This window comes from Oncorhynchus masou, chromosome 32, assembly GCF_036934945.1.
Source record: "Oncorhynchus masou masou isolate Uvic2021 chromosome 32, UVic_Omas_1.1, whole genome shotgun sequence".
In the NCBI taxonomy this organism is placed as follows: Eukaryota; Metazoa; Chordata; class Actinopteri; order Salmoniformes; family Salmonidae; genus Oncorhynchus; species Oncorhynchus masou.
This window is the reverse complement of record NC_088243.1, coordinates 46207152-46219599: the sequence shown is the minus strand read 5'-3', so window position 1 is coordinate 46219599 and position 12448 is coordinate 46207152. Positions and strand designations below refer to the sequence as shown.

At 41.8% G+C, this 12448-nt stretch overlaps 1 protein-coding gene across 1 annotated transcript in view; it reads left to right on the top strand.

Annotated features, from left to right (window-relative positions):
* The window catches only part of babam2 (BRISC and BRCA1 A complex member 2), a 216333-nt gene extending 205084 nt beyond the window's left edge, over positions 1 to 11249 (top strand). Inside the window, exons 9-12 of the mRNA XM_064954260.1 lie at positions 2812 to 2882; positions 7361 to 7443; positions 7569 to 7722; positions 9069 to 11249. Coding sequence (XP_064810332.1) covers positions 2812 to 2882; positions 7361 to 7443; positions 7569 to 7722; positions 9069 to 9132 — 372 coding nt within the window. The 3' untranslated portion in view covers positions 9133 to 11249. The remainder of the gene's footprint in view (positions 1 to 2811; positions 2883 to 7360; positions 7444 to 7568; positions 7723 to 9068) is intronic.
* Positions 11250 to 12448: the final 1199 nt, after the last annotated feature.

Sequence of the window (12448 nt, the reverse complement as noted above, 5' to 3'; positions counted from 1 at the left end):
AAGTGATCCATATGTTAGCTTAGTAGAACCCCACCTCCCACCCCCTCTCCAAAGGCTTAGACTTTTAGAGGTTAAGTATCATCACAAGAAATGGTATGTTTTTTTTTAGTTTTAGGCTTAAAAACAAGCCATAATCACTCCAATAACTCAGGAAGGTGTCTTCAACTGTGAGTCTTGGACATGCAACATGGTTTGAACTGTAAGTACCTACAAAGTCACTCAGAACAGTGGGTGTGATATTTACATCCTAGTGTGAAGCCCCAGCTACTCAGAACAGTGGGTGTGATACTCACATCCTGGTGTGAAATCACATGGGTGTGATATTCAAATCCTAGGCGTAAGTCTCGCCCCCCTCATAAATCACACAATTTTTTTGATAGTTTGACAGAAGCCATCCTATATAAACTACTCAAGTGTATCTTGTCCCCACGTACAGTGAGGAAGATGGTTTGGGAAGGCAAAGAAAATTCCAAGGGGCCACAGTTGGAGAATTACAGAACTTGGTCGAATCTAGAGGTCTCCAAATCTACAATTAGACGCTAACCTCTATGCCAATTGGCTCGTTGGAAGGGTTGACAGAAAAAAAGCTTTTATTGTGAGCAGCCAACAAATGTAAATGCCTGGAGTTTGCTAAACGGTATTGGCACTTGGATTGGAATCGGGTGCTATGATTATATGAGACAAAAATAGAGGCCTTTGGCCACGTATACCACGGTGAGTTAGGCGTTGAAAGGAGGATGCAAATGCAGAAAATAACTCCATACCTACTGTAAAATATGGTGGCTGTTTTGCTTACACTGGTCCTGGGGCCCTTCTTAAGGTTAACGGCATCATGAACTCTACTAAGTACCATTAAATGTTTGCTGAAAATGTGATCGCCTCTGCCATGAGGCTGAACTCTTCCAGCAAGACAATGACCCCAAGCACACATCAAAATCCACAAAGAAATTGTCAATTGACCACAGAATCAACATTTTGCATGGCCATCTCTGGATTAAAACCCCATTGAAAACCTGGTTTGAATGAAAGAGGGCAGTCCATAAGCGCACCGAAGGATATCAAGGATCTGGTAAGATTCTATACGGAGGAATGGTTTGAAGATCCTCCCAATGTGTTCTCCAATCTCATAAACCATTTTATAAAAAGGCTGTTAACTTTGCAAGGTGAGGGTGCACATACACAAGTATTGAAAACGGGGGCCAATATTTTTTATGATTATACAGATAAGACAGAACAGAACACACATGGATCCCCTACCAAATCAACCCCCCACCCCAAAACCAGACTTAAAGCAGGCATGATATAAACTCAGCAAATAAAGAAACGTCCTCTCACTGTCAACTGCGTTTTTTTAAGCAAACTTAACATGTGTAAATATTTGTATGAACACAAGATTCAACAACTGAGACAAACTGAACAAGTTCCACAGACATGACTAACAGAAATGGAATAATGTGTCCCTGAACAAAGGGGAGGTCAAAATCAAAAGTAACAGTCTCCTCCTCATGAACTGCACCTGATTTGACAGTTCTTGCTGTGAGATGTTACCCCACTCTTCCACCAAGGCACCTGCAAGTTCCTGACATTTCTGGTGGGAATGGCCCTAGCCCTCACCCTCCGATCCAACAGGTCCCAGACGTGTTCAATGGGATTGAGATCCAGGCTCTTCGCTGGCCATGGCAGAACACTGACATTCCTGTATTGCAGGAAATCACGCACAGAACAAGCAGTATGGCTGGTGGCATTGTCATGCTGGAGGGTCATGTCAGGATGAGCCTGCAGGAAGGGTACCACATGAGAGAGGAGGATGTCTTCCCTGTAACGCACATCGTTGAGATTGCCTGCAATGACAACAAGCTCAGTCCGATGATGCTGTGACACACCACACTAGACCATGACGGACCCTCAACCTCCAAATCAATCCCGCTCCAGAGTACAGGCCTCGGTGTGATGCTCATTCCTTTGATGATAATCGCGAATCCGATCATCACCCCTGGTGAGACTAAACTGCGTATCGTCAGTGAAGAGCACTTTTTTCCAGTCCTGTCTGGTCCAGCGACGGTGGGTTTGTGCCCATAGGCGACATTGTTGCCGGTGATGTCTGGTGAGGACCTGCCTTACATCAGGCCTACAAGTCCTCAGTCCAGCCTCGCTTAGCCTATTGCGGACAGTCTGAGCACTGATGAAGGGATTGTGCGTTCCTGGTATAACTCGGGCAGTTGTTGTTGCCATCCTGTACCTGTCCCGCAGGTGTGATGTTCGGATGTACCCATCCTGTGCAGATGGGGTCTGCCACTGCGAGAACGATCAACTGTCCGTCCTGTAGCGCCGTCTTACAGTACAGACATTGCAATGTATTGCCCTGGCCACATCTGCAATCCTCATACCTCTTTGCAGCATGTCTAAGGCACGTTCACGCAGATGAGCAGGGACCCTGGGCATCTTTCTTTTGGTGTTTTTCAGAGTCCGTAGAAAGGCTTATTTTAGTGTCTTAAGTTTTCATCACTGTGACCTTAATTACCTACCGTCTGTAACCTGTTAGTGTCTTAATGACCGTTCTACAGGTGCATGTTAATTAATTGTTTATGGTTCATTGAACAAGCATGGGAAACAGTGTTTAAACCCTTTACAATGAAGATCTTTGAAAAAATGAAAAATAAAAAGCATGTTATTTTCTGTTTATTAGGTTGACTTAACTTTTCAAGATGCCAACCCCAAAAGTTACGTTTTAGTATTGTACAGTTCTGTTTCAGCTGGTATTTGACTGGTAATCAAGTAGGTATTAATTTATCTCCCTCCCTCCCTCCTCAGGTGCAGTATGTCATTCAAGGCTACCACAAGAGGAGAGAGTACATTGCTGCCTTTCTCAGTCACTTTGGAAAGTGAGTCTGCGGTATATGTGTGCACCCATGTATGTGAGAAAAAAACAGAAATATCACATACAGTGGGGAGAACAAGTATTTGAGACACTGCCGATTTTGCAGGTTTTCCTACTTACAAAGCATGTAGAGGTCTGTAATTTTTATCATAGTTACATTTCAACTTGTATGATTTTTAAGTAATTAATTAGCATTTTATTGCATGACATAAGTATTTGATACATCAGAAAAGCAGAATTTAATATTTGGTACAGAAACCTTTTTTTGCAATTACAGAGATCATACGTTTCCTGTAGTTCTTGACCAGGTTTGCACACACTGCAGCAGGGATTTTGGCCCACTCCTCCATACAGAACTTCTCCAGATCCTTCAGGTTTCGTGGCTGTCGCTGGGCAATACGGACTTTCAGCTCCCTCCAATGATTTTCTATTGGGTTCAGGTCTGGAGACTGGCTAGGCCACTCCAGGACCTTGAGAAGCTTCTTATGGAGCCACTCCTTAGTTGTACTGGCTGTGTGTTTCGGGTCGTTGTCATACTGGAAGACCAAGCTACGACCCATCTTCAATGCTCTTACTGAGGGACGGAGGTTGTTGGCCAAGATCTCGCGATACATGGCCCCATCCATCCTCCCCTCAATACGGTGCAGTCGCCCTGTCCCCTTTGCAGAAAAGCATCCCCAAAGAATTATGTTTCCACCTCCATGCTTCACGGTTGGGATGGTGTTCTTGGGGTTGTACTCATCCTTCTTCTTCCTCCAAACACGTCGAGTGGAGTTTAGACCAAAAAGCTCTATTTTTATCTCATTAGACCACATGACCTTCTCCCATTCCTCATCTGGATCATCCAGATGGTCATTGGCAAACTTCAGACGGGCCTGGACATGCGCTGGCTTGAGCAGGGGGACCATTCGTGCGCTGCAGGATTTTAATCCATGACGGCGGAGTATGTTACTAATGGTTTTCTTTGAGACTGTGGTCCCAGCTCTCTTCAGGTCATTGACCAGGTCCTGCCGTGTAGTTCTGGGCTGATCCCTCACCTTCCTCATGATCATTGATGCCCCACGAGGTGAGATCTTGCATGGAGCCCCAGACCGAGGGTGATTGACAGGTGCAGTTAATACAGGTAATGAGTGGAGAACATGAGGGCTTCTTAAAGAAAAACTAACAGGTCTGTGAGAGCCGGAATACTTACTGGTTGGAAGGTGATCAAATACTTATGTCATGCAATAAAATGCAAATTAATTACTTAAAAATCATACAATGTGATTTTCTGGATTTTTGTTTTAGATTCTGTCTCTCACAGTTGAAGTGTACCTATGATACAAATTACAGACCTCTATATGCTTTGTAAGTAGGAAAACCTGCAAAATCTGCAGTGTGTCATACTTGTTCTCCTCACTGTATGTCCTGTCTGGTCCAGCGACGGTGGGTTTGTGCCCATAGGCGACGTGGTTGCCGGTGATGTCTGGTGAGGACCTGCCTTACAACAGGCCTACAGTTCCTCAGTCCAGCCTCTCTCAGCCTATTGTGGACAGTCTGAGCACTGATGTTGTGCGTTACTAGTGTAACCTGTCCCGCAGGTGTGATGTTCAGATGTACCGATCCTGTGCAGGTGTTGTTAAACGTGGTCTGCCACTGCGAGGACGATCAGCTGTCTGTCCTGTCTCCCTTTTGTGCTGTCTTAGGCGTCTCACAGTACGGACATTGCAATGTATTGCACTGGCCACATCTGCAGTCCTCATGCCTTCTTGCAGCATGCTTAAGGCATATTCACGCAGATGAGCAGAGACACTGGGCATCTTAATTTTGGTGTTTTTCAGAGTCAGTAGAAAGGCCTCTTTTAGTGTCCTAAGTTTTCATAACTGTGACCTTATTTGCCTACCGTCTGTAAGGTGTTAGTGTCTTAACGACCGTTTAACAGGTGCATGTTCATTTAATTGTTTATGGTTCATTGAACAAGCATGGGAAACCGTGTTTAAACTCTTTACGATAAAGATCTGTGAAGTTATTTGGATTTTTATCTTTGAAAGATTTTTATAATTAATTTTTTTAAGGAATTTGAAATTATTTATACTGTTAATTTTGATACTTAAATATATTTAAAACCAAATACTTTTAGACTTACTCAAGTAGTATTTTACTGGGTGACTTTTACTTGAGGCAGTTTATATTAAGGTATCTTTGACTTTAACTCAAATATGACAATTGTGTACCTTTTCCACCACTGACGATTCAGCTGCCCTGCACGCCGAGTAAGCCAACTGTTGCCACACATTTCATGTGTCTGAAGGTACAAATCCTACCTTCTCGGCTGGCCCAGAGAACAAATCAAGTGCGCTGTAGGCCTACCGCTGGCAAAACGGATGGCTCAGATGACCGTGTCAAGTAGCAGACAAAAGAAAGTTACTGTGAGATTTCAAAATGTTTAAAACCATGACAAGAGAGAGACTGCCAGCAAATGCAGCAAAGGGATGCTGTTTTTATGAGTGAGTTCATGCTGAAGTTCTTACTGCGCACTGTCAACACTTTGTATTCAACACTTTTATAAGCCACAAAACGCGCATTCTTCTTATTTCCACTCAGCGCTACAACAAGCACTGCAGCCGTAATGAATGAGAAGGAAAGTGTATCTATAGGCTTGCGTTGTTGTTATTTTTAACTTCTTGGGTCTATTTTAATATCAAGGAATAATTCAGAAATAATAATACGGTGCGACTCGAGTTTCCCCATCAGCTGGAAGACGAGTGTCCCTTTTTGGTCAGTGTCAGTGGAGGAAAGGGAGAGCAGAGGGATGTTGAGGCAGACCCTCAGACTTCTGCTCTCTCCCTCTGCTGACACTGATCATTAGATGCAGGCACCATCAGCCCAGTAAAATAAAAAGCAAATTATTGAAATGTATGCTCACTCAGCTGTCCTTCACAAGTAATACAACAACGCATCTATTACCGGTGTGATCATATAACCACAGCCATTATGCTGTGATAATGTTTTGGGCCTATAGCTTACTGCACAAACCTCATTGTTACAGTACTGCTTTTAATTGGTTAGGCTTACGTTTTTTAAATCATATTTAAAAAAGATCTGAGCAGTAGATATCGGTTTGCATTTGATCTTGACTCAGAAAACGTTGGTGACCACTGTTCTAGAGTTTTCCCTGTTAACACTATCAACATTTCCCTTTACTGTGGCAATTGTGGTTAAATCAACGCAATATTAGCCACTTTCAATGTAACATACTGAAACAAAATTAACTGTACAAGAGATTTTGTTGTAGTCAGAACACATCGGAGTATGATTCTATTGCATTGACATGCACAACTCAGCCCGTACTCTATTGCCGTATATGGATCTGTGGCATTTATGGATCGGTGCTATTTACTTTGAACTGGACTGTGTTTACAGCATGAATCGGTCGTGAGTAGATGCGGATGCACTTGTTTTCAGATCAAAGTGAGAGCTGCATGTAGCCACGTGTGCACATTTTGTTAATATCCTTTGCTAGTTAGTGAGTTATTAGCCCAGTTATAGATCATTTGTAGTCAGCGATAGGGGAGTGATTGCTTCCTACAAGGGCACAAAACATAAACATTTCGAGACATCTTTTAAAAGCGCGTCTGGTAAATAGCTTTTTTTTGTCTTAAAGGGGCAGCATTGTATTTTGAGACAGGCTTGAATAAGCTAAGTAGCGATAGGCAGAGGGTAGCATAATTTGTCTGATTCTCTGTAATAATGGTATGGGAATAATAATGTGAATTTTTTTCTTGCATCAAACAAAACAACAACATTCTTCAGTCACTTCCTTGTCTGAAGGTGGATAAACAGGTTGATGTCAAGCTCTGCGTGTCTCAGGGAATGTAGGCCTAAATTTAACACCACACATTGGCTGCTACTGTAGACTGAATGATAGAACAGCTATTTCCATGTTAAAATGTTATAAAATACATTTGCTTCGTTGATTCTGATGGTTGTCCACTTTGGAAGACCTACATTATGATAAAATAGCCACAGTAGCATACATTGCCATTGTTAAAGCTGTAACTTTAAGCAGGTACAGCCTCTGTTCACAGTAATCGCGTGCTGGAAGTTGCACAGAATTTTGACAACGTTCAAGTTTGTACTCAGCAGACCTCAAATTTGCTCAGTACCGAAAATATTTACAGGGAATGTTGCTCCCACCAATTTAATGGGTAAACCTAACCAACGTTTCAGCAACGCAGAGCCTTCTTCAGTGTTGGAAAGCCCCTGCATTTGTAGAGGGCTCTGCTTTGCTGAGAAGTTGTTTAGGTTAATAATATATATATATATATAATAAAATTAAAAAGCTTTACCCATTAAGTTAGGAGAATGTATAGGCAGTGCTACTTTCTTCTTAGCAAGCACATTTGTGGCATTGTATTTGATTAGTATGGGGCATGTGGACACATTACAGTGTCTATATAAGAAAGCTGTGCATGCGTGTGTGTGCGTGCATGCTTGTTGCAGGGGGGTGGTGGAGTACGATGCAGAGGGATTCACCAAGCTCACTCTTCTCCTCATGTGGAAAGACTTCTGTTTCCTTGTCCATGGTGAGTTCCACACAAACACACACACACACTTCTTTCCTATATTGATCCCCACATCACCTCTTTCTCACTATCTCTCTCTCTTTCTCTCCCCTATGTCTCTCCCCTTCTCCCCTCTCCTCCTCCAGTGGACCTCCCTCTGTACTTCCCGCGGGACCAGCCCACTCTGACTTTCCAGTCTGTGTACCACTTCACCAACAGTGGGCAGCTGTACTCGCAGGTGCAGAAGTCCTACCCTTACAGCCCCCGCTGGGACGGCAACGAGATGGCCAAGCGAGCCAAGTAAGACAGTCAGTCTTGCATCCCCCCCACTAATGGTTAGGATTGAGGGAGGGGAAGCTGATCCTAGATCTGTATCTAGGGGATGCTTTGTTAACCCCGTAGCATACTGGACAACAATGACCAGTATGACCCACTATACCATACAATAATGACTTACACTGAGTGCACTTTTACATTAGGAACGACTTCCTAATATTGAGTTGCACCCACTTTTGCCCTCAGGACAGCCTCAATTCGTCAGGGCGTCTACAAGGTGCCAAAAGCGTTCCACAGGGATGCTGGCCCATGTTGACTCGCATTCCACAGTTGTGTCAAGTTGCCTGGATGTCCTTTGGGTGGTGAACCATTCTTGATACCCAAGGGAAACTGTTGAGTGTAAAAAACCCAGCAATGTTGCAGTTGTTGACACACTCAAACCGTTGTGCCTGGCACCTACTACCATACCCCGTTCAAAGGAACTTTTGTCATGCCCATGTCCATTTGAATTGCAAAGATACACAATCTATGTCTCAATTGTCTCAAGGCTTAAAAATCCTTATTTAACCTGTCTCCTCCCCTTCAGCTACACTGATTGAAGTGGATTTAACAATTGACACCAATAAGGGATCATAGCTTTTACCTAGATTCACCTGGTCAGTCTGTTTCCTAAAGTCTCGTACACTTTAGTGTATAATTATCTATAATACAGGATGATAATGATAAAAATCTAATTAATTTGTTAAGGCCTTTGTAAACGACTAGTTAGCAAGAAACTTGCAAAGCTGTTGAACCTGCTGCCATCTTTGGACCAGCACTCCCTCGCCAAATACATTTTATCTCAATCTAACTAATCTGGGATAATAATGAGAAAGAAAAAAACCTGTCGCACTAACAATCACAATAACAGTACGACCACCTAATCGCTTTAATCGAAAAGGCATATCACTACGCACACCGTGGTGAAGATTTGTATGCAAAATAGATATGATCTATAAATGTATGGCTCTCCCTACTTTATCCAACTCTACCTTTTTTATTTTTTTTAACATGAACCAGTTAACCCTGTTTGTGGTTTAATTGCTGATCTCCAGCTGACCATGCTTACTTTGCACAGAACAGGAGTGCTTAACTATAAAAGCAGAGGTTTTGTCCCAAAGTTGATGGTTACATGGAATAGATACGTCATTGTCTTTGTTTATATCGCCGGTCTCCAAGGAAAGTCAGTATTCTATTGCTGAAAGAGCAAACCGGTGCTTTGCTTTTATGGTCAGATAAGTACTGGTGCACTTCCAGTAAATCTGTATCTGTCTAAATGACTTTTATTGCTCTCTTTCTCGCTCTCTCTATCTGTCTATCTTTCTCCACAGAGCATACTTCAAGAGCTTCATCCCTCAGTTTCAGGAAGGGGCCTTTTCCACTGGGAAACTCTAGGACTGACGTACAGCAGTGTGTTCGTGTGTGAGCATGTGCGTGTGTGTTTGTGTGTGAATGGACTGCATGATAGTGATAATGTGCTTACTGTACGGGTACTCGCTAACGCCACGTTGAGCATTTCATGCGTTTTCCTACACTGTCTCTTTTTCCATTTTATTAAGTTTTTTTCTCCTTTCTTAAAATTAGAGGGAATGAAAGTACTGAAAAGCTGTTACTAAAATGGTTTGGAGTAGTAGGTCAGAACCACTTGTTACATCAACAGACAGATGTGGGGCTTGCCCAGCCAAAGTGTTACAACTTCAAAGCAGACACTTCTGATCTTCAGAGTGTTTGTCAGAGAACTGGAAAAGGGCCCTTGAAGGGGAATAACGGAACCCCTCTGACTCATTGTTGGACTGTCTGTCAAAGTGTTCACCTTTCTCAGTCAGAGACAGTGAGGTAGAGCTAGAGCAAGAGCTACGTCACCAGGTTATGCAGCTGCTCACTCACTGCAGCGCTAGATAGAACTTTGATGAATAACATGAAAATAATCAACTTTAGTTAACAGTGATCATACAAGATTCGTGAAGGTTACTGCTCAAGCAGCAACACACGCACAAGGGGACTCCTCATAAACACCAAACACTGGCAATTTTCAAAATAGCCTGCATCAGACTTTAGCACATAACCCAACAAAACACACCTTTATTGTCAGAAGCGTCATCAGACCTAGGTGGTAGCCTATATAATGTCTCATGTTCAATGCTCTGTAAACCAAGCAGAAAATGCTGTGCTCTAAAGATGGCATAGCCACGCAAATACATTAGAAGATAATAGTTGATCTGATCAGAAACACTGTTCTCACAACCTTTATCTCCTAAATGATGTTGCTGGTGTATTTTGTAATATATTGCGCAGTAGGCTATAAGGTTTTTTAACCAGGCTCGAATCCTTCCAGGGTGAAAACATACAAGAATACTTTTTCATTTTATAAAATGAGCCTACAGAATTACGTTCTCTTGCTCGCTCAAGGCAAATCACTTGCATCATTTAGTAAATCATTGTTAATAGTCTACCGATTCAGAAAATGTAAATGTGGGCTAATAATAAATGTAATAATAGCATATTTGATCTACCCCAATGAAAAGTTTGAAAGTGAGCATACATCACATTTCGAAAGATGCATGCATCAGTGCCTAGGCTATCTATTATATCTGCAACGGAAATTATTTTACATGGATAGGTTTACTTTCAGCTAGCTGCTGTAGTGAAGTTACAATTTAATAAAACATTTCTTCCATAAATGAGCCGTATAGCCCATATGTGTCATCCAATGAAGTGGACGTTATGTTGCACACTCACGAGTCTTTCCCTCTCATTTTAGTATATATATTTGTATATATATTTTGCCGTAATGATCTGATCACACATGCAACAATTGATGTTGCCTACAGTCAGAGATGGAAGATGGGCAATGTTAATTGGCAGGTGGAATCATGTCCAATGGGGTTGCATGGTTAAAAGTGGGAGGCGGGATCAGGTTGGCTCCTTTCATCCTTGCTTGGCAGAGATCTCAGAAAAGGTCAAAGGATGAATCTGCTACCCAAATTGATCACAGAAAATGTTTAAGACATTTCTCACAATTGATTGGGCTTCCCGAATTTAGTATATTCTCTCTGTAGATTTGTGTTATTCCACAAAGTTCTATCTAGCGCTGCAGTGAGTGGGGAGCTGCATAACATAGTTGTAGCGCTATCTTGCTCTCCCTGAGTGAGAGAGGTGAGCACTCTGACAGACAATTTAACAATGGGTTAGAGGGGTTTATTCCCCTTTAACTGTTTGACTGGGGCTCAATGTGGGAAAGATCAAGATCAGCGGTTCATCTTCATTCATATCAAACAGTGGGGTGGGGCCAAACCTTGATCTTACCATTACCTGATTACGTTCTACACTTGTCTTAATCCTTGCCTTGAGAAGTCCTCCTTAGTACTATGTACTTTGGAGAATACTGTAAAAACCTGTGATCGTATTTTGACTTACTACATGACAGTTTTTACTGAATTATGTTTTTCTGTTATGTTTTTGTTTCACCAACATCTCAATCAGTCATTTTCCCAATAAACCCTCAAATCATATACTGTCCAGAAATACATTATTTCAAAGTTGATGTGATTGTAAGCCAATGAGATGCACTGTGAATTCTGGCCTGTGCTAAATGTACTGTGCCTTCAGAAAGTATTTTTATTTTTTATTTTTATTTTACCTTTATTTTACTAGACAAGTCAGTTAAGAACAAATTCTTATTTTCAATGACGGCCTAGGAACAGTGGGTTAACTGCATGTTCAGGGGCAGAACGACAGATTTGTACCTTGTCAGCTCGGGGATTCAAACTTGCAACCTTTCGGTTAGTAGTCCAACGCTCTAACCACTAGGCTACCCTGCCGCCCCACACATCACATTTTGTTGTGTTACAAAGTGGAATTAAAATGGATTTAATTGTAATTATATGTCAGTGATCTACAAAAAAATACTCATGTCAAAGTGGAAGATTCTTTCTGGGTAATCTCAGAGTTTTGCACACCTGGATTGTAAAAAAAAACATCCCATTAGTATTTTTAATGTTCTTCAAGCTCTGTCAAGTTGTTGATCATTGCTAAACAGCCAGCGATTTAAGTCAAAATTTTAGCTAGGCCATTGAGGGACATTCATTGGCATCTTGGTAAGCAACTCCAGTGTGCATTTGGCCTTGTGTTTTAGGTTATTGTCCTGCTGAAAGGTACAATTGTCTCCCAGTATCTGTTGGAAAGCAGACTGAAACAGATTTTCCTCTAGGATTTTGCCTGTGCTTAGTTCTATTCCTTTTTATCCTAAAAAAAAACTCCCTAATCCTTTGCGATGACAGGCACACCGATAACATGATGCAGCCACCACCATTCTTGAAATTTTAAGGCGTGGTACTCAGGGATCTGTTGGATTTGCCCCAAACATACCACTTTGTATTCAGGACAAAAAGTTAATTTCTTTGCCACATTCTTTGCAGCATTACCTTAGTGCCTTATTGCAAACAAGATGCATGCTCTGTCATTTAGGTTAGTTTTGTGGATCCATCCTCAGTTATTGGTCACGATTAACTTTTTCTCTCCATATCATAACGCATTTATTACACATCTTTAAGCATTTCATGAACGTGTTATAACAGGTTTAAAGACGAGAGGAGAGAAAAAGAGACAAAGGGGTTGTTTCAGAAATACCAGAAGCTGATCTGTTATGATCCGCATTAGGTTAATTAAATATATCCATAGCATATGTATAGCACATTTATGTCATGCAAAA